Source organism: Miscanthus floridulus, chromosome 1 (genome assembly GCF_019320115.1).
Source record: "Miscanthus floridulus cultivar M001 chromosome 1, ASM1932011v1, whole genome shotgun sequence".
Lineage (NCBI taxonomy): Eukaryota > Viridiplantae > Streptophyta > Magnoliopsida > Poales > Poaceae > Miscanthus > Miscanthus floridulus.
Window position 1 is genome coordinate 35,102,685 of NC_089580.1, and position 26,861 is coordinate 35,129,545.

The following is a 26,861-nucleotide window of genomic DNA, read 5'->3' on the forward strand; positions in this document are numbered from 1 at the left end:
AAATCCAACAGGAAATCACGAAGCCACTCGGCCTCAGCTCCAGCAGTGTCCAATGCAGTGAGTTCTGCTTCCATTATAGATTTCGTTAAGATAGTCTGCTTGCAAGACTTTCAGGAAACAGCGCCACCTCCAAGCAGAAACACAAATCCGCTAGTGGCATAAATCTCATCAGCATCAGAAATCCAGTTGGCATCACAATAGCCTTCCAGCACTTTTGGATGTCCAGTATAATGAATACCATAAGTTATAGTACCTTTTAGATAACGCAACACTCTCTCAAGAGCATGCCAGTGATCATCTCCCGGGTTTGACACAAATCGGCTCAGCTTGCTCACAACATAAGAGATATCAGGCCTTGTCGCACTCGCAAGAGACATGAGTGATCCAATGATCTGGGAGTATGTCAGTTGATCCATTGCTATTCTTTGATTTTTCCTTAATAGCACGCTAGGATCATAAGGCGTGGGAGCAGGATCACAGTCACTAAAACCAAAGCGACTTAATACATTTTTCACATAGTGGGATTGTAATAGAGTTACCCCACCATCACCTTCTCTAATAAGCTTGATATTTAAAATAACATTAGCTTCTCCCAAATCTTTCATTTCAAAATTGCTCGACAGAAGTTTTCTTTACTTCCTCAATCACATTGAGATTTGATCCAAAGATCAGGATGTCATCAACATATAGGCACAACATAACAGCTTCACCCCCACCATATCGATAATACACACATGTGTCAGCTTCATTCACAGAGAAACCGGAAGATGTGAAAGTATTATCAAACCTTTCATGCCATTGCTTAGGTGCTTGTTTTAGACCATATAATGATTTTAACAACCTGCACACCTTGTTCTCTTGACCATCCGCAATGAAACCTTCTGGCTGATCCATATAGATCTCTTCTAACTCTTCATTCAGGAAAGCTATCTTAACATCCATCTGATGTATGATAAGACCATAAGAGGCAGCCACGGCAATTAAGGTGCGAATTGTAGTCAATCGAGCAACTGGTGAATAGCTGTCAAAGAAATCTTCACCCTCTTTTTGGGTATATCCTTTGGCCACAAGTCTTGCCTTGTACCTCTCAATTGTACCATCAGGCCTAAGCTTTTTCTTGAAAATCCATTTGCAACCTATAGGTTGACAACCATAAGGACGGTCAACGACCTCCCAAGTTCCATTAGACATAATAGAATCCATCTCGCTCCTTACTGCTTCCTTCCACAAGTCAGCATCAGGAGAAGAATATGCCTCTCTAATGGTGGTTGGTATGTCTTCCACAAGGTACACTAAATAGTCATCACTAAAGGATTTTACAACCCTCTGTCTCTTGCTCCTTCGAGTGACTATAGTGTCATCCTTCTTAGGGGTGTGCACATGAGAATCTTCAGCATGATCTGTTGGAATAGACAGTTCGTGTTCATGGAGAATTATAGTCTCATGACTTGTTTCACTAGGTGTATTCTTCATTGGAAATTCATTCTCAAAGAATATAGCGTCTCTAGATTCCATGATTGTATCAACATACATATCAGGAACTTCAGATTTTATAATTAAGAACCTATAACCAACGCTGTGAAATGCATAACCAAGGAAAATACAATCAACAGTTTTAGGCCCGAGTTTACGCTTTTTGTTGATTGGCACATTTACTTTAGCCAAGCAACCCCAAGTGCGCAAATATGAGAGATTTAATCTTCTCTTTTCCCATTCCTCAAATGGTGTGATCTCTTTATTCTTTGTTGGAACTCTATTCAGGACAAGACATGCTGTCAAAATCGCTTCACCCCACCATTCCTTGGATAATCCCGCTGTACTCAACATGGCATTCACTAACTCTGTTAGAGTGCGGTTTTTCCTTTCAGCAATCACATTGGATTGTGGTGAGAATGGCAGTGTCCTCTCATGAACAATACCATGTTCCACACAAAACTCATCGAAGACATTAGAGAAATATTCTCCACCTCGATCGGACCTTAACCGCTTTATTTTCCTCTCAAGTTGGTTCTCAACTTCAGCTTTATAGGTCTTAAAATAATTAAACGCTTCATCTTTTGTTTTTAAGAGATACACATAGCAAAACCTGGTGGAGTCATCTATAAACGTGAGGAAGTATCTTTTACCGCCTTTAGTCAAAATTTCATTCATTTCGCACAAATCAGAATGGACAAGTTCTAGAGGTGCTAAATTCCTCGCCTCAGCAGCCTTGTGAGGCTTGCGGGGTTGTTTTGATTCAACACATACATGGCACTTAGACTTTTTGACCAAATTGAATTTAGGAATTAAATTTAGATTTGCTAACCGCATAAGACAGTCAAAACTTGCATGACAGAAACGTGAATGCCATAAATCCGACTCATCAGAAATATTAACATAGTTCACCATTTTATTACACACATCATGCAGTGATAAGCGGAACAAGCCTCCGCAATCATATCCTTTACCAACAAAAAAAACCATATTTCGACACAACACATTTATTCGACTCTAGAACAATTTTGTAGCCATCTCGACATAGCATAGACGCACTAACAAGATTCTTCTTGATGGAGGACACATGCTGCACGCTCTTCAATGGCACCGTCTTTCTTGAAGTAAACTTCAGAGTGACCGTACCAACACCAAGAACATGAGCACACGACCCATTTCCCATCAACAAGGCGCTAGACCTCTCGACCTGGTAGGAAGAAAACAGAGAAACATCAGCACACATATGAATATTTGCACCACTATCCATCCACCACTCAGGTGAATTACATACTGTAAGAACAAATGGTAAAGAATTACCATACCCAGTTGCTCCTTCTCCAGTATCAGCAGTGACAACATTTGCTGATTTCTTTTCCTGCTTGAACTTGCGCTCAGGACACTCACTTGCCCAGTGTTGTTCACTGCCACAAACAAAGTAGCCTTCATCTTTTTTGTTGTTCTTCTTCTTTTTAAACTGTGCTGTTTGAACAGGCTTAGTTGTGTTCTCTTACGTGTTCTGGTTTTTCTTCTTTTTATACTTGTGGAATCTAGAGTTTCTCTTCTGTACCACATTAGCAGTAGAGGTCTCAATACTCTTTCTATTGTCTTTTGCTCTCGCTCTCTCCTCAACATCAAGAGTACCAATGAGCTCTTCAACATTGAACTCCTGTCTCTTATGTTTGAGTGAGGTAGCAAAGTCCTTCCAAGAAGGTGGTAACTTGGCGATTATACCGCCAGCCACAAACTTGTCAGGTAAGACACATGGAAAGAGCTCAAGTTCCTTAGCTAGTGCCTGAATCTCGTGAGCCTATTCCACTACAGATCGGTTCTCAACCATCTTGTAGTCATACAGCTGCTCCATGAGGTACAGCTCGCTACCAGCATCGGTAACTCCAAACTTTCCCACAAGTGCATCCCACAGCTCTTTCCCTATAGGAAGGATGATATAGCTTTTCTGGAATTTTAGATCAAGTGCGCTAATCACTGCACCTCGAAAGAGGTAGTCATCAGCCTTAAACTTAGCCTCATCCTCAGGAGGCAAGTTAGCAGGTTTGCCCTCAGAGACATGATAACATGACATTGCAGTGAGCCACAATTCCATCTTAGCTTTCCAGATCAAGAAGTTTTTACCATCAAAAGGATCAGGCTTTAACACAGCAGCAAAACCTCTGACAGAAAAATGCCTAAAATTAGGTTTTTGGATTGTTAGAATAATAGGCAATTTCTATGTCATTTTAATTCCATAAATTAACAGCATGATGATGACATATAAAGAAATATTAATCATTGAAATCATGATATCGATTATCTCCATGGTGAAGATACATGCTAGATCATATATCATGTGAAACATATGAAGATAAAAAATATGTGAACTTGATTCATGAATCATAATAGAGAGAAACTGGCATGATATACATCTCATATTTGCAACAAGCATAAGGCTACATATGAAGCAACATGACTGTAAAAAGAAAACACATACGCAGAGCATATATTTGGCAGAAACAGACATAAGACATCTTATAAAATGACAAGACTGGACATATGAAACAAACTGATGGCAACATATGGAACAACACAGATGAACTGCTGAAACATGTAGAAAGTAAAACAGAGAGAAGATGAAACGATCATACCCTCCCGTCCACAATTCCGAAGTTCCAGCATTCGACATGCCGTAGGAGAAGGAAATGTTTCCTGGAGGAAGGCGACGCCGGCGATAGGGAAGAAGACGACGTGCGGAGACAGAGACTCTTGGGCAGTCGCGTAGACGCTCCCCAAAAACCTAATTGCCGATCCCCCGAGCAAGGTCCCGAACGACAAGGGCTTCGGAGGCACCTGCCCTCTCGCTTCTCCGTGCGCACAGAGTTACGAGATGAGGAAAGCCATCGAGCAACTGAATTATGTTTCCAGAATGTGTTTTCTCTTTTAACTGGAGTTGGAAGACTCGCAGGGGAAGCCGAGAGGCCTCGGAGGCATGCGCCGGGAAGACAGAAAGACCCCGGGAGATCAGGAGTCAGGCCGGCTTAGAGTTGAAAACTCCCGTGGTTAGTGGGTGCTAAAAGTTAACACGCCACGCCACGCCCCGCCCCGCCCCGCCCCGGCCGGCGGCAGCGGCGCGCGCGCGTGGCACGCCTTTGTCCGTTTTTGAACTTCTCAAATTAGACGAATCAATTACAATCATTTAAGTTGAGTCAACGTCTTTTTAACTTTCAATCCGATACAAATAATAATACTCACAATTACAAACCATAGAGTTATTGATTTATTAGATATATAAATGGGCCTACCCATAATAAATCCAACAGATGCTCGCTGAAAGGTCGATGGTGTGGCCGTCTACTCCGAGCGGTCTGTGCGTGCAGTGTGTGTGTCTGTGTGAGCGTGGGCGTGCTCATGCACGCTCATGTGAGTGAGCAGCCGACGAGGAGGGTAGATCGTCCATCCATTCATGCCTGGTCGGTGCAAGGTCAAGTACAGTACGAACTCCGGCCCGGCGGATTCCGGACCCAGAGCAATCATGAATCATGGGCAGGTGACCCGTACTCCTGCTCAAGCAGAACATGAACAGGGCCTTGTTTAGATTCCAAGTTTTTTCACTCTCTTTCACATTAAATCTTTGACACATGCATAGAGTATTAAATATAGATAAAAAAAGAACTAATTACACAGTTTGATTGTAAATTACGAAACGAATCTTTTAAACCTAGTTAGACCATGATTAGACAATAATTATCCAATACAAACAAAAATGCTACAGTGTCGAATACTAATTCATAACACTCATCTAAACAAGGCCCAGATCGAGGTAACGATAGTTGAAAACTGAAAGAACGTACTCCCTCGCTCCAGAAAAAAATACAACTACTGGAACAGGCGTGAAAAAAGTTAGTACCTCGCCGGTCGCGTGTAGCCGTACGTGCCTGGCCAGGTCTCGTTGTTTGACCACGCTACAGTCGTCGTCCATCCTAAGCCCGTGTTTAGTTGGCACAATTTTGGAACTTGGGCTACCGTAACACTTTCGTTTTTATTTGATAATTAGTGTTTAATCATTGACCAATTAGGCTCAAAGCGTTCGTCTCGCGATTTCCAACCAAACTGTGCAATTAGTTTTTTTTCATCTACATTTAATGCTCCATACACGTATCATAAGATTCGATGTGATGACTACTGTAGCACTTTTTGGAATTTTGGGTTTGGAACTAAAAGCGGCCTAGTGGGTGTATGGAACAGCAGTTTTGACGCAGAGGAGAGAGAGAGAGAGTGTGTACGAAACAATCAGCCCAGGCCGCTAAATTAAAATCCCAAGTCTCCGCTCGCTCTTCCCTAATCCCTGCGCTGGTCAGTCAAACGCTACTGGATTGAATGGTAGTGCTAATGTCGCATTCTGGAGTCCAGATTCCAGGATGTCCGTTTTGGATTATTATTACATGGCGGTTAACTGTTTCCGGCATTGACTACAAACTTTCTTCTAATTGGTACTACGTTGTACTCTACATGTATTTCGCGGTTTGAAGATGATCGTAGGTACGCTGCATTTCCGAGAAAGCTGTTTATCGAATTATATCAGAGACTTGACAACAAATATATGGTCAAATTAAAGTTGTGTCTTCCGTGGCCGCGTGATATCAAAGTACGCACAATTATGGTCGGAGATCGAGAGTAAACATGGAGAAACTTCTCCGCCTGGATTCAGGTCATATACTACGCGCGCGTGACAACTCGTATCTTGCTGCTTTATTATAGGATACAGAAAATTGTAATCCCTCCATTCTAAATTATAAAACATTTTTAGCTTTTCTTTGCTCTGTATCTAAATACAGTGTATATTTAAGTACATAACAAAAAACTATGTATCTAAACATATTGTATATCCAAATGCATAACAAAGAGCTACTCCCTCCGTTCCTATTTATTTGTTGCTACTAGTTGAGTGGCCGTGCATTGCTACGGGAGCTAAATGTTAGAACAAGACAATGCAATTAACGAGCTTTTACATGTTAAGTGTTTTTATCTGATGAATGCGAAACTATTCAATGACTCATGATCTAGGACGGCACACAAAACAGTCGTACAATGTATATATTTCTTTTACATTACAAATGTAGAAATTAGAAACCAATATCAATTCTGTAAAGCTAGTATTATCACTAAACATTGACCATTATTACCAAGCGGCCAAGCCTTCGACTATACATGTGGACCAAGCATGGCAGAACCATTAAACCACTCCAGCTTATCCTAAATTATCAGCCAAACCTTTTGGAACAATTTCAAATATCTATCTATGGATCCAAGTACAACATTGATCATGAGTAGATAGGTATAAATCACTACTAATTACCAAGTGAACAATTTCAAACACCTCATTTTTTCGGGTAATGTTAGAGCCACTTAACAGACACAACCTTAGTATATATAAGAACACCACCTTGTATATAGTTTATAAAAGAGCAAACTTTATGTAAGTGTATTTTTTTGACTCATATTATCAAAAGACACACCAACCCTGCACATCCTATCACCCTTAAGCACTTTGCCCCATCCTATCACCCTTAAGTACTTTATGGTACATAATAATGTTAATTATGGACCATAAATATTAATATTTTTAAATATATTCGTCAAAGTTGAGTACATCTGACTTCTCGAGAAGCAAGAACGACACTAAATAAGGGATGGGGAGACTATGTATAAGAAAAGCTAAAAAATCTTATAATTTAGAATAGAGAGTATTATTGATGTACGTTGTTCCTCGTAACATGCACACGTATCCATATCTCTAGTAGCATTAGCATCTACAAAAGATCAAACTAGCGTATATCTTAGTTGACGAAATAGCACTATTCATGCATAGATGTGTGGTGGCTTTAGTGGATCATTATAAAAATGCACACACACACTCATTTTATTTCTATGAACATTTAGTTAAGACCGAGCAATGCAAACTCACAACAGGCACCTCGCTATCAACAGACACTTCGTCTACCACTAAAATAGTAGCATTATTAAGTCTAGGAATAAATCTAGAATTGAAGTCAAAATTTTGAATTTGTATGGGCATGTTTCTACACGAAACTTAACCAGCTTAGCTATGCTTAGTTTACTAGCGCAATAATATTCGACAAGAAAGAATACTTCATCATAAAACAAAAGTTCCATGTAAGAATTTCCTCTCCTTAAACAATGCCATAATAGCTCCCAATGAGTGTTATTAATTCTGCTATTAGGTGGCCGAAGAACTTGACGAAAGGCATGGAAAGAAAAATAAAAAAAAAAACGCCTTGAACAAAAAAAAAAGTCCTCTAGATTTAAGTGTTCTGCCGGCCCCACCGCTTCACATTAAAATAATAGCCCTATCCAGAAAATAAGGGGGTGTTTGTTCCAGGGACTAATTTTTAGTCCCTGTCACATCGGATGTTTGGACACTAATTTGGAGTACTAAATATATTCTAATTACAAAACTAATTACACAGATGGAGACTAATTTACGAGACGAATCTATTAAGCCTAATTAATCCATCATTAGAGTATATTTACTGTAGCACCACATTGTCAAATCATGCACTAATTAGGCTTAATAGATTCGTCTCGCAAATTAGTCTCCATCTATGTAATTAGTTTTGTAATTAAAATATATTTAATACTCCAAATTAGTATCCAAACATTCAATGTGACAGGGACTAAAAAATAGTCCCTGGAACCAAACACCCCCTAAGATCCAGAACGGGCCGAGCCGGTAGTCGTACACCACCGAGTCCACTCTGCTGCTGCTGCCGTTCCCCACGTCCGCACACCATCCACCCCTCTCCCTGAAAAAAATACCAATCCTACCCCTCCCAGTCTGAAACAAGGCGACGAAACCACCACCCCATGCCGCGGGACCGATGTCGTCTTTTCGCGTTCCCCAGCACGAACGGCAACGCCGTGATCCCACGGCGCGGGACGCGTGCCGGCGTCCCTGCGACCCACGGCGCGACCGGCTCCGCCACGTACTACCACTGATAGCCCGGTCCCACCGCACGGCGACTTCATGGTGGGCCGGCTGAGACAGCACTCCCTTTAAATTCACCCTGGGTCCTCCCATTTGAACCCCCTCTCTAGCCTGGCTCGCCTGCTGGTTTTCTCCCCCTCGCGTTGCGTGTAGACTGTGAAAAAGAGGAGAGGGAGGGGGAAAGAAAAAACAGAGAGAGCGAGCGCTCGCCTCCGGCGAACCGCCGGCGTACGGGCAGAAGGACGCTGGGAGTGGTGGTTGGTTTTGGCCGGTGGTGTGGTTGTGCGGTTGGTTCTGGGTTGGTTACTTGTGCGAGCGAGATGTTGTGGTGGTAGTCAGTCGCTGCGCTTCATGTGATCGATGCCGTTCCAGCTCAAGAACGGTCACCACCACCACCACCAGCACCACGGTGCCGCCATGGAAGGGAAGCCGCCGCTGCTGCCGACGACGCAGCAGCAGCCCGCGCCGACGACGAGGGCGTCGAGGTTCCGGAGGCTGCTGGTGAGGGTGTCTTCGTCGGAGAAGTTCGCCGCGGATGGGAAGGAGAGGGACAAGGACGAGATGCTGCCTCCGCCGCCGCCCGCGGCCGGTGAGGGCGACTCCGCGGGGTCCCTTGGGCTGGACCGCATGGTGCTCAGCTTCATGGAGGAGGCCACCGCCGTCGAGCGGCCGCCGCGGGGGCGCTGTAACTGCTTCAACGGCAGCAACCACGAGGAGAGCGACGACGAGTTCGACTTCCTCCCCTCCGAGTACGCCTCGAAGCCGTCCACCGCCGGGGCAGGCGACGCCTTGGAGGCTCTAAAGGTGCGAAATTTCTTGCGAATTAATTAGGGAAATCTGCAATTCTCCCCCTTCCAAACTCAAACCCAAACCCAAACCCGCATGGATCGAAATGATGAATGAATGGGGGCTTTGTCTTCGTGGCAGGGCTTGGTGCAGAGCGCGAGCGTTGCGGAGCGGAATCTCCTCGCGGACGCGTCTAGGCTCGCCGACAAGTGCGGCAAGGGCTGCAAGGGCAAGGCGGAGTGCCGCCGCGCGGTCGCCGACGGCCTCAGGGCGCTCGGCTACGACGCCTCCGTGTGCAAGTCCCGGTGGGAGAAGGCCCCCTCCTACCCCGCAGGTATGTGGCGCGGTTCGGTCCAACATATCCTTGGCGTGCAGCCGGTGCTGACCACCGCGGAATCTGTGTGCGCAGGGGAACACGAGTACATCGACGCCGTGGTGGGGAAGGAGGAGGTGAGGCTGATCGTGGAGGTGGACTTCCGGTCGCAGTTCGAGCTGGCGCGGTCGACCAAGGCGTACCGCGCGGCGCTCCAGGCGCTGCCGCCTCTGTTCGTGGGGACACCGGACCGGCTCGGGCAGATCGTGGCGGTCGTGGCGGAGGCGGCGCGGCAGAGCCTCAAGAAGAAGGGGCTCCACTTCCCGCCGTGGCGGAAGCCGGAGTACATGCGCGCCAAGTGGCTGTCCCCGCACGTCCGCTGCGGCGGCGGCGACAAGGTCGTCGTGCCGGGCCCCGCCGCACCCTTGTCCGCGGCGACGCCGGTCCAAGCGGCGAGCTTTTCCGGGGAGTTCGAGCTCGTGTTCGACAGGAAGCCTAGCAGGGATGGCGCTGCCGTGGAGGGCGTCGGCGGCGGCGTCAGCGTCGGCGAGAAGATCACGGTGGTGGTGTCGCCGTGGCGCCCGTCGGAGGAGGCGAGCAAGAAGCAGGAGCAGGTGCCCAAGGCGAAGGTCGTCACGGGGCTCGCCGCCGTCCCCTGAGCGTGGTGTGGTGAACAGAGAATAACTACTAGTACTACTACTAGCTAGCTAGTAGCCCCTCTACTACTACTACTCCCCTCTTCTCATAAATTTTTTACCATCCTTTTCTTTTCTTTTCTTTTTCGCCGCGCCTCTTGATCCGTTTGGGGATCTAGTTTTTGGTGTTTTGGTGTTTTTCCGGGTTTTATTTTCGGAAAAAGAGAAAAAACACTTGCGTTTGCCGCCGTCTTTCGCTAGAACCTTCGCCTTTGGTTTCCTTTTTGACCCTTGTAAGTTTTGGTCTTGGCATCTCGAGGGGCTTTGTGATCCCTCCTGTCCTGCCGGGGTAATATGCAGTAGCAGTAGTAGTTTCGGTTTCAGTTGCAAGGAAAGTGATCAAGATGAGGTGAGGTTGCTTGCTTGTGGCATGCCTCATGATCACCGGCTTGCCTACTTGTAGGCGTAAGTAATCACCGTCTCTCCTTGTACTGGTGCTGCATGTAATTGGTACATGGAGGAGAAGAAGAACGATGAGTACCGCTTTGTTATTGTTGCTATGGAAGAGAACCAGATATATGAGCAATGGCTATTGCAGATATGCTCTCATTTTGTTTTGAGAATTTTGTTTCTTGTCTCAGTTCTGAATTGAGAATTGCGATCTGTGCCTGTTCTCAATTTGGGTTGCCATACTCGGATAAGAAGATATAGATTGTGTTTAAATCCAGGGCTAAAGTTTAGGACATTCCATTGGGGTGTCAGGTAGGAGTGTTCGAGGAGTAATAATAAAATAAATTACGTAAGGTCTTAGTAATTTGAGAGATGAATTTATTACCCAAAGTCTTAGTAACACGAGAGACGAATTTATTAAACCTAATTAGTCTGTCATTAGCGAATGTTAATGTAGCACTATATTGTCATCATGAACTAATTAGGTTTAAAAAATTCATCTCGGTAATACGTGAAATTAGTTATTTTTATATTTTTATATTTAATACTCTGTGTAGGTAGGAACTAAACAAGATGATAGATACATGCTCTAGATACGATCTTGATGAGCTACCTGATCAAGCAAAAGAAGCTACTGGCATGGTCGCATGGACGATACTCTCCGTCGTCCAGTTGCGCGAGTACGGAAATAAGGTTAAAATAATGAGCGGAATGCGGAGAAGCGCAGTGGATCGGCGGCAATCTCCTGGCACGGCGTGACTCCGCTCGTGCAGTCTCGGGAGGAGTGCCGCTGCCTGCCGGTGCAGGGCCACCGCAACCCACGCCCTGGCCTGCCTGCTCACCTGCTGTTGCTGCTGCATCGATGCCAGCACTCAACTGCGAGTGCCCTGCCCATGGGAACGCCGTGACGCCGCGGATCGCCTTTACCTCCCTCGCACTTCACCTCTTTCACCGCAGCAAAAATGAACTCTCCTGGGCCTCGTTTAGATTGCAAGTTTTTTCACTCTTTTTATCACATTAAATTTTTGGACATATACATAGAGTATTAAATATAGATAAAAAAATAACTAATTATACAGTTTGATTGTAAATTACGAGACGAATCTTTTGAGCCTAGTTAGACCATGATTGGACAATAATTGTCAAATACAAATGAAAATGCTACAGTACCAAATACTGATTCCTAACCTCAATCTAAACAAGGCCTGGTGTCTCCATCCCCAGTTTTAATACCTTAAGTACGACCAATCATATATAAAAAATATTTATATTTATGATATCAAATAAATACCATTAGATTAATTACGAAATATATTTTCATAACAAATTAATTTAAGGCTATAAATGTAAATATTTTTTACTAAAAAATTTGGTCAAACGTGAATTATTTTTTCTTGCACGTAACCTATAGGTGCATTCTTTTTGGGACGGAGATAGTCCTAGTCTTGGTACGACAAATAATGTTTTTCCTATTTACTAATACCCTGTGCTTGAAAAATAAAATATGTCGTACAGGGGCAGTTAAACACGTCAAAGAAACGAGCAGGACTTGCACAGCTAGTTGGAGGGGAGGTCCAAAGTACGGTCGTTGAAACACGAGGAGAAAGAGCTAGCCTTTTTTTTTACCCTGCTGGTTAGTGGTTGTAGACGAAAGAAAAAGGGGGAAAAGGGGGCAGGAGTTTGGCAATTGGCACCACCACCACCAACCCGTCCGGGATCCTCGTGATACGCACCCACCGTTTCCGTTTGGGACCTGGCGGTTAAAGCGAAAGGCGCTCGGTGAAACCCAAGCAAGCCACGCCACGGACCGCGATCGCTCATGTGTGCGGGCCGGCCTCGGCACGAGTGAAAACTGCGTCGCGCTCGTGCCCTGCTCGCAATCCACCACGTCCCCGCACCCCCGCGCCACCTCGGAAGCCAAGCCATGATCTCGTCCCACGCACCGCTCACGCCTTGTTTTCTCCCCCGCACCCGCCGTTTTTCTCGTTCCGCCTGCCTGCACGATGGATCGACATCGATCCGGCCTCGCGCTGCAGCTGCACTGGCAGTGGCAGCGGGGGGCGTGACGTCGTGGCGTCCTCTCGGGTCGGGTGACGGGACGAGCGGCGGGGTGGCGCCGCGGCGTCTGACCACCTGGCGCCACGCGGTTGCATTCCGCGCGCCGAGGTGCCGAGTGGAGAGCTGGAGGCTGCTACGCGCGGGCCGCGTGGCCCGAGGGCTCCACCGTGTCAAGGGCTCAAGGCAGCTTTTGTTACGCCGTTAACCTTTCCGTCGTGTCAAACCACGCTTTGGGCTTTTGGAGCTGAACTGAGCGGCCTTCAGTAACTTGGCCGGTTTACCGGCTCGCTGTTCAGACGTTAGAAGAGTAAAAAGGTGGTAGCCGACACCGGCACACCGCGAGGCAGCAGAGTAACGTACGTTTCCCTCCCCGTCCCCGACGGGACGGGGTCCCCGGTTACCGTTGGACGGGGCCACCTGTCTGTAACCGTGGCCGTAATTTCTTCCCTTCCTCCTCCTGCTCCCCGGCCCCGGGTGGTGGGTCACCTGCACTGCACAAGCACAGGGGCCCGTGAGGCCGTGACCGGAGCCCACGGCCGCGGTAGATAGCGCAGTGTCCTCTGTGACCGCTCGCGTGACTGCGTAGTGGTGTGTGGTGCCGTAGTACCACTGGTGTGTGTGTGGTGGTGACTGGTGTGGTGAGGATCGTTGGCCGGGGCGTCGTGACACGGGCTCGCCGCACGCAGGAGAGGACGATTTTTCTATCATAGCTGCAGGTGGTGGCAGATGGCATCTGCCAGGAGCAGCAGCCTGCACGTCTTGCTTTCAGGAAAGCTACGCGCCACCGGCTGCGCCTCCTGCTCCCCACCCCACCCCACTCCTCCTGCAGTCCTGCTTCCTGAACCCTGCGTGATTAGTTCCCTGAATTTAGGAATTTGGACTACTGTAGTACTTTCGTTTTTATTTGGCAAATAGTGTTTAATCATGGACTAATTAGGCTCAAAACGTTCGTCTCGTAATTTTCAACCAAACTGTGTAATTAATTTTTTTCGTCTACATTTAATGCTCCAGGCATGTATCACAAGATTCGATGTGATGGGTACTGTAGCACTTTTTTTGGATTTTTGGTGAAAACTAAACACGCCGTAGTAGTACTATTCCTACGTGAAAAGGGTTGAAGAAGAGAGAATTTGCTCATTGCCATCAAAATCTATAACAATGTGTTCATTGCCATAAAAAATCATAGCTTTTCTTAACTGCCATCAAATTGTGAGTTTTATTCTCTAACTGCCATTCTGTTAGTCATCTGTTAGATAGGATGGGGAAGACAGTTTACCCCTCCAAAAATTTGATCCAAGAATTTCTTAAATGCCATTGGTGTCCAGAACCATATACCAGATAAAATGGGAGACCTCATAAAATGGAGATCAATAAATGACAGCAACATAACTAAGACAACATCAATATAAATATTATAGGAACATGACAGGCAACCTTAAAGCAACATTTTGAACACAATTAACATGGCATTAGACATACACTGCATCGATATTTATTCATTGGTTCAAATGTTTACCGGCGAACACTGTTAACATGGTTGTAGGAAGCCATGTGTCGGGACTATGTGCCGGCGACGCCATGCCTCCTCAGACCATGTTCAGGGAGGAGGCGTCCCGTCGGTGAAGGCGTCCCGGCGGTGAAAGCGTCCCGGCGTCGGTCGGTGGCGCCCAGCCGCGCGGGCTGGTCGCGGGATCGGGATCGCTCGCGAGCTAGGCTTCATCGGGGTCGGGTTCCTCTTTCTCCTTTTTTTTTGCGTGCGCTGTTGGCTTGAGGCCGATCCGTTTTGGTTGGGTTGGAAGTCAAACACGTCGGCTTTGGCAGGGCAGAATCGGACACTCTTGTCAAGTGTACATGGAGACATACGCACGGCGTTTGTTAAATGGCAATTAAGGTCAGTCTCAATGCAGGTTTTATGGGGGTTTTATGCACATTAAATAAAGCTCCACGTCAGCAGAATCGGTGCTTGGCATGCATCGAGGCGGAGAGAGAAGGGAAACATTTCATAGGGACGAAATGAGTGAGCGTCGTTTCCAAAACTTTGGAAACCGCACGAAACCCCCACTGAGGGCGTTCCGTCGTTTCATCCACGAGCGCTGTTGCGTCGCGGGCTCCGTCGCGAGGCCGCCGGGCGCTATTCCGTCACAAGGCTGGCCGGCGCTGCTGGAGGGGAAGGCGGGCTCTGCCGCGCGCGGGCGCTGCTCCAGATCCGTCGCGAGGCCGCCGCGCGCTGCTGGAGGGGAAGGCGGCGAGGGAGGCCGTTGCTGGATGGGAAGGCGGCGAGGGAGGCCGCAGCCGACCACGGGCGCGCTCTGCCGGCCGCGAGCGCGATCGGCCGTGTTTCGTCAGGCGCAGCTTCGCCGGTGAGCGGGGAAGAGAGAGATAGACCGGTGGGACCCATGAAAGGCTAAAATAATTGTATTAAACTGTGCAATGAAACTATGCACTGAGAGAGACCCGTTTCATGTTAAGTTTCATATCTTGGAAACTGGGAGGTGACAAACTACATAAGCAGATGGTAGTTAAGGAAATAAACCACCTATAGGTGACGGTGATGGCAGTTAAGGACACAAAAAACACAAATTGATGGCAGATAAGGAAAGCTATATTTTTTTTATGGCAACGAGCGAACAAGTATAAATTTTGATGGCAATGAGCAAATTTTCTCGAAAAAGAAAGGGAGGTTCTTCTCCTGGTGAAAAGAGGGAAATAATTAGCAACGCAAAACAAAGGGCTTTGATCTTTCCCATCGTCTCTCATCAGTCATCAGACGAGTGAACGTACTAGTGATCATTGCCTAACTGTGCATGACCTGAAACGCCCGCGCCGTGTGGTGAGGCTTTGTGAACAACGTGTAGGCTGTAGAGTAGAGTGGCAAAAAAAGCTTTACTAGTGTAGTCCGTTTGGTTTCTTACTTTATCTAATTATTAAAGGTTTGTTCTGTGCTGAAAAAACATTACTAATCGTTTGTAAATTGTTTTGTGCTGATAATGTCATCTCATGAGACCCTGTTTAGATGTAGTCGTATTCGCATCAATTCACATGTGTTGAGATGGATTCGAGTAGAATTTAAATCAAAATCCAACTCAATCCACTCTAACACACGTGGTTTGTGCTAAATCCGACAACATCCCAACAGAGCCTAAGTTGTTATATCCATAATAGTAGTGACACCGTTTAGAACAGAGACGTCCGGAGAAATGACGTAGTGCAACTTATCGGTTGAAAATAAGGTGTAATATAACTAGTCAATGTTCTACTAGTTGCTGTCTTGATTTCTTTTCCTCAGGTAGCGAGCAAGGCGCGGCGGTGGTGAAATCTATTGTCCATCCAGAGAGAGGTTTAGGTGTCCAATCATCCTTTTTGTAACCCACCACTTATGAGTTCTAACCAAAATGTAGCTGCCAACTAGTAATGCTGGATAAATCAGCAGGAGCACCTTACCCTTTCTTTTTCCGACAATGTTGACACTAGATGGAGAAGGCCGGAGAAAATGGAGGGGCGGCAATATTCGTTTCATGCACCTCGCCACAGCTGTGTACTCCTACTTTTTCATGAAGCTGACTCGTTGTTATATATGCTCCCCAGCTAGCTAGCTGTGCTTCACAAGCCATGAAGCCGATAATATCCGCAAAGCCACCAAATCCGCACAACGAGTTCGAATCAACGTATATCTGTTTGCGCAGGTTGACACCTGATTATTACCGCTAATTTTCTCCATGACCAGAGACTTGCTTGACAACGTTAAGTTTACTACTGAGTAATAGTAGAACAAATTAAAGATAAAGGAGAAAATGACTTGGGAGAAGAAAAGGAAAGAAAAAGGGAAAACTCATGAGCAAATAAAAGCTAAAGCACAGGAGTCGCCTCATGCAGTCATGCATCTTTGATCTTTCTGTTCAGTCATCACGGGAGACGCTTGAACTTGAGAATGCTCTTTTTTTTTTGGTGGTGCCATAAAGGGAAAGAAGACAGCAGCAACAACGGGCACGGCGATGAGAACTTTTGGGAGGAACGGACGGGGGAAAGAATAATCCTCCGATCCAGCACGCGAGCGATGAGAAAAAACCGATGGTCGATGGAGATATCGGACATATATATACGCAGTTGGAAAGAAGAAACGGCCGGAGAAACGAATGAATTTGCGAGCTTTCCATTCGTTTTCACGAGAGGCACCCCCGCATTGGTTTCTTCTTCTTCCCCTGGCCGGGATGGCCCCGCGCCATCTCTTTCGGGACAGAAGGAAGAGAAAGAAAGAATATAAATAAAAGCTGGTGCCGCCCGGCGACCGGGAAAACGAGGTGAAATCTCCATCGTATTCCTACGCATCTGGAGCTGGTGTCAGCTCGTCTGCTTGCGTTACTCCGTAGCAGTGGCGGAGCCAGGATGTGTAGTTAGGGGGGCCGACCGTCAGGAATTATACTTAGGGGGGCCGGTTTGGTCTTTTTCATTACGATAATTTTATTATCTAGTTGTGTTTTGTATGATTATATTATCTAGAAGATATTAATAGGTATATATGACCAGAATTTTATATAATCTTTCTCTTAATATAAATAAAAAATATTAAGTTATACTACTATTTTTTTTTTTGTTGTCAAACATTGGGGTGGTGGGGGTGGGGGGGGGGGGGGGGGGGGGGGGGGGGCATGGCCCATGCCAGCCCCCCCTGGCTCCGCCAGTGCTCCGTAGTCATCGTCGCAACTCGCAACAATAATGCAGGGCTTGGCGCTCGCGGCCCTCTCTCTCGAGTGCTTTTCGTCCAAAAGCAGGGAACTGCCGTATAAAAGAAGGGAAAGCGAAATTAATGTATACAGTAGCATGTGTGTGTGTTTGTGCATGTCGATCTACTACGACGTTTGGTAGCGAAATGCGTGGTACCCGTACCATTCCTGCTACCGTATTCTATGGTTTCTCTTATAATCCGTTTTTATCGACTTATTTTTTTAGTCGGAATAGTATTTTTCTTTTACAACAAGTCAGTTGGAACAGTATTTTCGCTTGTTTTTTCAGCGAAACAAACATGGCCTACATGTGACGTCGATGTCGATCTAAGGGGGACGGGTCTAAATCAGCGTAAGTTAAATTTCAGCTAAACGAACCGAGCCATTATAAGCAGCTTCGTTCCAAGACAGGGATCTAAGCTCCGAGCGCTTGAAATCCAAAATACAGAGCACCAGACTACTCGGCCTGGGAATTGAGCAAAGGAGCCTGTAGAGTAGCAGTGCTCACACGTGCGTGTGATGGGTTCTTGTGTGCGTAGTACAAATCTTCTTTAGGCTGTCTGACTGGATGAAATCGTTCCCTGCTTCATAGGAGTAAGTAGATCACAGGACACGGGAATTTCACTCGGGTGTGGACTGGGCCTGCACAGAAAGGATCAAAGTCAGGAACATCTTTCAATTGGGTGGTCCGCGGCCTAGTTAGTACAGGAGGTGTTCCCTCAGATTCCTCCTACCTAGGGATAAAAACGCTATGAATATTTTCCGACAGTATTCGAAACCGAATCTGTTTAGAGGGGTTGAGATCTGTTCATATCCGAGTCCGGATATCTAACATCCGATACCGTATCCGTATTCGAATACTCAAATAACATATTTATGATGTCGATATTCAATCGTATCATATCCGACATAGTTGACACTATCCGTATTCGAATCCGAATCCGGACAGAAATATGAAAACAAATACAATATCGGTGATATCCATCCGTATCCGATCCGTTTTCATCCCAGAGTCCTACCCATGACCCATCTCATGGCTCGTCTCGTCTCTGATGACGATGGTCACACTCACACCGGCGGAACCAAAGGACTTCTGTTGGTTGGGGGAAAAAAGTAATGGCAGTTCTAATGGTGTAGCCATGGTACACAAACATTTAACACATTGAACTTGAACCATCCTATAAATTTAGGAGGAATTGTTGGAAAGACGAAAGAAACCACTTTTGATCCTATATATTTGTCCACAGTTTTCCATGGAGAATTCCCCACTTTTTTCCCGTTCTGCCTGCTGGTCCTACAGACCAGAGGCAGGCACACGTACTATGGGTTCTCATCAACTGTTTTGTCTTTTTGTCAGCTAGTCTCTCTTCGATATGTCCCTTTTGCTGGTTTCTTCAGATTCCAAGAAAAGAATCACGTTAGAGCAGTGCCAAAATTTGAGAGGCGGCCGTAGTGCCCGTGTCGGCCCTCGGCGAGTGTCACCTTGAGCAGTGCCAAATTTTGAGAGTGCACGTTTTGGCGGGCCAATATCCACTTACGGACAGATCCGGTTGCGGCGCGTCGTGTACCACGGCCCACGTCAAATGGGCCGGCCATCAGGAGGTAACTGTGATCAGGTGATGTTGCTTGCGTGATGCAAAATACTCCATGACCTTCTTGTACGTACCTGGACGGCTTGGCTACCTGCAGTAGGAGGAAAAAACTGCCTATGATCTTCCTCGGTTTGTAGCAGTCAGTAGTATCTTGCTATGGACGAGAACCAAATATGAATTATATATTTATATTTTTTGAGGGACCGAGGAAGTACCAAATATAGCCGTGATCAGAGTAGAGAAAAAGTCTCCAAAGCTTTGCTCTGGCTAGTACTGTACCAAATATAGCCGGTGATCAGAGTGATTTTTTTTTCCGACCCGTTCACTCGGTCGTATTTGCCTTAGGGCGTCCTCAATGATCGGCGAAATCGCTAGCTGAGTCGGACAATATCTGACGTGGAGTGCTCAAAAGGATGAGAGAGAACACTCTCTAGCGACGAACAAATCGATTGCCGATTTTGCTTGCCTCGAGGCGGTGTGAGAGCGGAGAATCCGGCTAGCGCTCTGCATGCTGAGAGAGAAAATAAAATAGTATTTTTCTTTCTCTCTGTCTTCCAGGTCAGCCAGCGATTTCATTCACACCACTGTGGACGCCCTTATAAATCATAATTTATTAGCCAACAAATAATATTTTTCTCACACACCTAACCAGACAAGGCCATGAATCGATCTGACCGACACAGGCTCGCAAGAGGCCCCACCGCTACCGCCACGCGGCGCATTCGACGATCGTACGAATACTCCGACAACTGGAAGGGCCGGCCCCGACCGTGCCGCCCCCGACTCCCCGGAATGAGATCCTCTAACTTCGACCTTAGTGACGGCAGACTGCAGTCGGAGACAGACAGCCGTCCGCTGAGGATCGCACGTCCGCCCTTCGACTAGCACTCTTGCTCCTATCGTCTTCCGGTCCGGCCCAGCCCATGAGCCCAATATACATCCCAAAAGAAAGATTATTGGCTCTCGGCTCTCCCATTCCCATCTACAGCTCGGCTGAGGTTTCACTCGATGGAAACCTGGGCGCCGCCGTCTGTTGCCGCCCTTCGCTCACCGTCCTCCACGCCACCATGCTCTGAAAACGGGCTCAGTTGAGCGCGGTCGCAAAAAAAAAAAAAAAATGCTCTGCGCCATTGGATGTTACAGCTAGCTCACTTCGCCTCCAAGTGCAGCGTGTTGCACTTGTTCGTCGTTTAGGCACTGTCGTCCGCAATCACGAAGCTGTTCTGGCAAGCCGCCGTCCCCGAGGCAGGGTGTGCTCCACGATGGCATAGGCTCACTGCTCTACAGGTCCATTAAAGGATTCTTGCTCTTGTGCATGTGGTGCTTCTAGATTAATATCAAGAACACTAAGGCAAGGAGCCAAGGAATGAAGCAGGAACCGGTTGTACGGTCTGCACCAGTTGGTGCTTCTTCACTTCAGAGATGAGACAAGATGTGATTGTGAAGTGAGGCTATGAGTAAATTGTTAGCACAATTCATGATACAATTCACTGAATTCCATTTTCCTGCACAATTCAAAATATTACAGTTTTTGTATTCCCAACATCACAATTCAGATGATACGGGAAAGCCTCCATGCTCCCAGTGTGCAAAGACGACCGCCAGGAGATGACACGGGCGGCGAGCAAGGAAGGGAACGCCCCAAGGCGGCTGGCAGTGCTGCGGCTACATCTGGGACGGCCATGACGCTCGGGGCTCCGAGACAGCAAGGAGAAGAGAAAGGCCGACACACAAGCTCGAGGTCACGCGAGGGGAGAGACGGCGGCGCCCGAGCGAGAGCAGCAGCAGCTCGAGATTCGCCCACTGTACGTGCGGTATAATGGGCTTACATGGGCCACTTGACTAGTTATCGTGACCCACCCGTGTGGCGTGCTAATGAATTTTGGGAGCTTCACCGTCGGATCTTAGCGGACGGTGTAGATTCGGTGACTGCAGAAGACAGTCGTTGTGCGTGACGTTAGAGCCGCTGGCCTGTTCCCCGAGCCAGCGCTAGGGCTGAGCGGCGGCGGCGGCTGTGCGGATCGCAGTGAGGAGGCGGGCCTCGCCACCGGGGGCGTCGGCTACTCCGTCCGCGGGGCTTGGCCTCTCCACGACTCCACCGTCTGCCTCTACGACCGACCCAGGTACGGACCATTGCTCCCCTGTTCTTGACCGGGGAACCAACTAATCCACCTGCCTGTTCGCTCAGCTGTTTTGGACCCCTTTCCGTCCTCCTCCTGCAGCTCGTGTGTTGACGGGGGAACGAAATCCACGCGCCAAGCTGTCTGCTGGAGCTTGCCGCGGGTGTGGCGGCCGTGACTGGGCCCGAAGATCTTGGGTGCGTGCGGGATCCTGGGCTCTGTCTCTGAAGGCGCCACTGACCTGTTTTCTATTCTAAGGTGAGATTGAGCGTTGCTGCTTGCTTGTGTAGAACCCTCGGCCCTGACATTTGCTCCTCAGATTTCTTAAATCTTACCCAACCAGGATAGATGAAAAAAAAATTAAGGCAAGACCAGGACCTAGTTTACCCGAAGAACAGACCTCTGAGATCAGCGTATTATAATTTTTACTATGTGGAAGTTATGCATACTCATTTTTTGCTTAATATGTGATCAGGAAGTTGCTCAGATTAGGCTATTGCACAAAGATAAAAAACGAAAACATTACTAAAAGAAAGTGTCCCTTTTCTTCTTTTGCAGTTCTGGAAAGATCATAGATTTTTGGACAAGAGGAGGTTGACATGGAAGTATGGAACCATCCTCTCAACCTCAGCCTGCAATGGGTGTTGCTGTTGGTGGATCACAAGTGTATCCTGCCTCTGCCTATCCACCTGCAGCAACAGTAGCTGCTCCTGCAGTTGCATCTGCTGGTTTACAGTCAGCGCAAACATTTCCAGCCTACATTTCTCAGATGAGTGTTCAGCACCAGATTGTGTACCAGCAAGCTCAGCAATTCCACCAACAGCTCCAGCAGCAGCAGCAACAGCAGCTTCAGCAGTTCTGGATTGAACGCATGACTGAAAATGAGGCGATGACTGATTTCGAGAACCACAACTTGCCACTTGCGGATAAAGAAGATCATGAAGGCCGACGAGGATGTTCGCATGATCTCAGCTGAAGCTCCTGTGGTCTTTGCAAAAGTTTGCGAGATATTCATACTGGAGCTCACACTGAGGTCGTGGATGCACACCGAGGAGAACAAGTGCCGCACCTTGCAAAAGAATGACATTGCAATTTGCAGCCGCCATCACTATGACAGACATTTATGACTTCTTGGTCGACATTATTCCTAGGGATGAGATGAAGGAGGACGGAGTTGGGCTTCCTAGGGCACCCATGGGTGCCCCCGCAGATGCATATCCGTACTACTACATGCCACAGCAGCAGGTACCTGGTCCTGGAATGGTTTATGGTGCTCAGCAAGGTCACCCAGTGACGTATTTGTGGCAGGAGCTTCAGGAACAGCAGGAGCTATCACCTGATTTAGAGTTCTCATTTTGGGTCGTCCAAATTGCAGATTTTCAATAGCTAACATCATTGATTATCAACTGAAACAGGTGTCTATGAAGAGTGCAGCATCATGGTAATTTCATTTCTGCTGTGATGTAAGTAAAAGGATGACAATTAGTGGCTAGTGGATTAAAGTTACCATACCATTTCCTCCCATTCCAAAAGTTTGCCTCTATAGTCCATATGAGGCCTCTCCGACTCGTGGATCATCAACGCTGACGATTTCTGTGCCGATCACCCCAACACCTGCGACTGCAGATCTGATCTCGGAACCACCTCCGAGGTCACCTTCATCGATAACTCGCCGCTCGCTTCCTCGCTACCAAAGGAGGCAAATCAACAACGATGATCTGATCGCATCCATCGATCAGGTTGGTCCGAAGCTCGTTGATTGCCTCTCCATCGCAGAATCGGCTCTAGACCCTCTCGTTCAGCACCGACCACCCTCCGATCCATATCTATCGGAGGCTGCTCGGGAAACTTCAGGGGTTACGGCCCTACCCTTCGGGCTCACCAACGTCGCCGCCACCTACCAAGATGCCCTAAGGGGCAAATTCGCCGACCAGGTTGGAGATGTCCATCCTCTCGCCAACTCCTCCGTCGGCCGTCAACATGCTGCACGTCGGCAACGCCTCGAAGCATCCCTCCAAACCATCTTGGAGGAGAATCCAGACTCCGAGTCTCAGGGCTCTACGAAGACTGTCGCCGAAACCACCGCCGAGCAACCTCTCTTTCCTCCTTTCCGTGGAGGTGCGATCTTCAACGTCAGCGTCGACAGCCCCCCGCGGGAAGGGAAAACCGAGGAGAACTGCTGAGCATCTTTTGTCGACAATTGGCATCCACCGTGGGGTTCGTGCGGGCTGATCCCTGGCGAACCAGATGGTGTAACTCAAGATCAACATCCTTCGCGGCAACTCGGTTGATCGCGTCGACATCCTTCGACAACCACGACGCACGTCTTCGTACGTGGATTGACACCGCCAAGCTTCGACTATGTCCGTCCTACTCCAACATGAGATCAACTTCGTTCCAGCCGTCAAACGAGCCGCTAAGCGAGCTGCCCGCGTCACCGACCAGATAACGCTATACGCTGTCGACCAGACATTCTGTCTAAAGCTAAGTCACGCTTTAATATTTTTCTAAATATTTTTTTCAATCTCTATATATCGCCATAATGTTTCTCAGAGCTGTTTTTTTCATGTTTACTCTCCAAACGATTTTTTGAACTCCCGAACAGTCATGTTGACGCTCGGATGTCCCCAGAGACGGCCCTGTCTCCGACTCCTCCCTACACGTGCACGAGCATATGCCCTCTGCGTTATGGGTGGTCGACAGCGGCTCCTTAGCGATGCTTTGTTCTTCCTACACACACGGGCTCCGCGCTCCGTGTTATGGTTAACGGGCTAGCTAGGGCTAGAGACTCAGCTACATACTAACTGGTCGGGCGGTTTATATTAAATATAAATACATCTTCACACCAATTGACCGTTGAGTTGCATACGCTATTTCATCACCATTGCTGATTTTTCTCTGGGGTTCATATATTTTTACATCATGTACTACCCGTTCTACATATTTGTATTGTAGGATCATCGTCCAGGTGGTCGGACCACTTGGTGCTCGAACTTCTCCACCGATCAACTGGTCGAACCGCTAGATTCATGGACTTCGTCGTCAGCCAGTTGATCAGACTGTTCGTCGGTCGCTTCTACTCAATGCTCACTTCGCCGCCGACAAGTTGACCGGACTCCTCGCTGCTCGGACATCGCCAGCTACGTCGAGGACTCCTCGGTGTTCGGACATCGCTAGCTACACCGGGGACTCCTTGGCCGGCTAAAGACTTCTCTGCCAGCTAACAGCTACGCCGGGAACTCCTTGGCGCTCGGACATCGCCAGCTACTCCGGGGACTCCTAGGTGCTCGGACATCGCCAGTTACGTCGGGGATTCCTCGGTGCTCGGACATCGCCAGCTAAGCTGAAGACTCCCTTGGTGGTCGAGTCTTGCTACGTCTTATCAGTGTACTATCAAGCTGCTCCATGCTGTTCAGATCAGGGTGTTGATCTTAAGCAGCACGTCTGGGGTCTTGATACACGCATATCAGATGACGTCGGCAAACTTTCTTCTGTTGACTGTTTCTGACCCTGACACCACGTGACTACGTCACCTACTGTCAGGCTCGGGGACTAAGTGGACACACTTCACCTTGCGGTGAATGTGCTTTTTCTTATTTCGGGGCTACGTCTGGGGACTGGCAGCCTGCTCGGCTGGTCTTCTACTATTCTTCTACTTTGGACCCTGACACCACATGACTACGTCATCTACTGTCAGGCTCAGGGACTAAGTGAGCACACTTCACCTTGTGGTGAATGTGTTTGCTTTATTCTAGAAGACTTCGCGCCTCTTGAAGCTAAAGAAGTCTATCTTCCTTTCTCGTGGTCGGACTCTAAGTGGGCACACTTGGTATAGTGCGAAGAAATTTTTGATTCTGAACTTGAGCTCCTTATACCCTTATGGCAAGCCGTACTTGGGTTGCATCGCTCGGCGACGGCTCACGCTGCTCGGCGACGGTTTACACTATTCAACGACGGTTCACGATGCTCGGTGACGGTTCGCGCTGCTTGGCAACTGCTCTCAACTGTTCGGCAACTCATTACGGTGGTCGGACCATGAGTTTGACTGCTCGACTTTATTCGTACCTGCTCGGACAAGCTCAAGACGGCGTTGCACAACTGGTACAAGGCGCTCGGGGACTAGCTGTAGGGGGTACGACCCCGGATACCTACGGCAGACCACATGGGTTACGCCTCCAGGGATGGTCCAGCCCACAAGACGAAGCCTTGCAGGGCACAACGCTACTCGATGTCTTTTGTAAGACACCGGAAAGATATCCTGAAGATACTACGAGATCTGTTAGGATACGTATGATCCCATGATTCCTGTAATCTGTTATTACTTTCCGGTTATCTCTCAGATCTAACCGACTTGTAACCCTGCCCCCGGATTATATAAGGCGGACAGGGACCCCTTCCAAACTCACGCAATAGCATACGATAGCCAATACAATCCAACAGACTACAGGAGTATGGTATTACGTCATACTGACGGTCTAAACCTGTCTAACTCATGTGTCTCTGTTGCCTTTTTGTTCTTGATTACACGCCTCTCTACCGATCAATCTATCTTCGTGGAATACCTTTCGGAGGACCGCCGACGATATTCTGTCGACAACCCCAGACGTTGGAAGCGTAGGTGCATTTGTTCTTGACAGATTCTTTGGCTTTAGAATACTTGTCCTTGATATATTCCCACAGATTCTTCATCACGGTACCAACAAATCTCATAAAGTCCAGACCCTCGTCATAACTACAAATCCAAATGAGGACCATAAAGAACGCCACAAAGCTTGCAAATATGATACCCCCTTTGTACCCAATTGGCTGGGAAAAAGCAACGATCAATAGAAACACTGAGACAACTGTAGCCAATCTGGACAGGCTTGCAGCAGTTCGGCGTATGAACCCAATGCCAATACTGGATGTGGACGCCATCAGTCCTAGTCCCGCTACAGCCAAGGCAACCAGCGCCCTGTTCGTTTGGGCTGGTTTGGCTTATAAGCCATGGCTGAAAATACTGTTGGCTGGTTTGGTGTTAGAGAAAAATACTATTCGTTGGCTGATAAGTCATGGCTTATAAATCAAATACGATCAAACGAACAGGCTGCAGGACGGTCCATGTAAAAGCAATCTTGTAATCTTGCCCTCAACCTTTCATCAAGCTCAAGAAACTTTGGAATATGGAGGTTATGATCTGAAGTGCTGCACTGATATGATTGCTCTCCCAGTTAAAATACCTCTGTACAAATGTTACATCCAATTAACGAAGCAGGACATGACATCCAATCAATAAGCAGAAAATTTAGCAACACATGACATTCAATCAGCGACGGATCCAGGAAAAATTTTAGGGGGACTGAATAACACATACCTCCGACTGCTGCTCATATTAAATCTCAGCCCCACATACACTATAGAACTTTGCCTAAAAATTCATGCAGGCTCCAGAGAGGTTCCACTGCTCCGGAATGGGTAGGGGGGCTCAAGCCCCCCCCCCCCCCCCCCACCGTTGGATCCGCCCCTGCATTCAATCAAATCAGAGCGTGAAATCCAATCAATGACATCCAATTTAGCAGTTAATCAACATTAACATGAGCAGAAGATTTAGCACACCTCGTTGGGACGTTTAACATGAGTAGCCGCGCCGCTGCCCCAGCCACCGCCACCGCCACCGCCGGGTACCGGAGCGTCGCCGCCAGGTACAAGAGCATTGCCGCCGCCGTCGCCACCTCCG

General features: G+C 47.6%; 1 protein-coding gene and 2 pseudogenes across 1 annotated transcript; 2 read left to right on the forward strand and 1 right to left on the reverse strand.

Annotated features, from left to right (window-relative positions):
* Positions 1-606: 606 nt before the first annotated feature.
* On the reverse strand, positions 607-3,787 carry LOC136454492 (uncharacterized; annotated as a pseudogene).
* Positions 3,788-8,577: 4,790 nt separating this feature from the next.
* On the forward strand, positions 8,578-10,805 carry LOC136478489 (uncharacterized). The gene is made up of 3 exons (XM_066476964.1): positions 8,578-9,274; positions 9,398-9,590; positions 9,666-10,805. The coding sequence occupies exons 1-3, from the start codon at positions 8,831-8,833 to the stop codon at positions 10,226-10,228; spliced, it is 1,200 nt and encodes a 399-aa protein (XP_066333061.1). The 5' UTR covers positions 8,578-8,830; the 3' UTR covers positions 10,229-10,805.
* Positions 10,806-20,964: 10,159 nt separating this feature from the next.
* Positions 20,965-24,217, forward strand: LOC136478495 (nuclear transcription factor Y subunit C-4-like; annotated as a pseudogene).
* Positions 24,218-26,861: the final 2,644 nt, after the last annotated feature.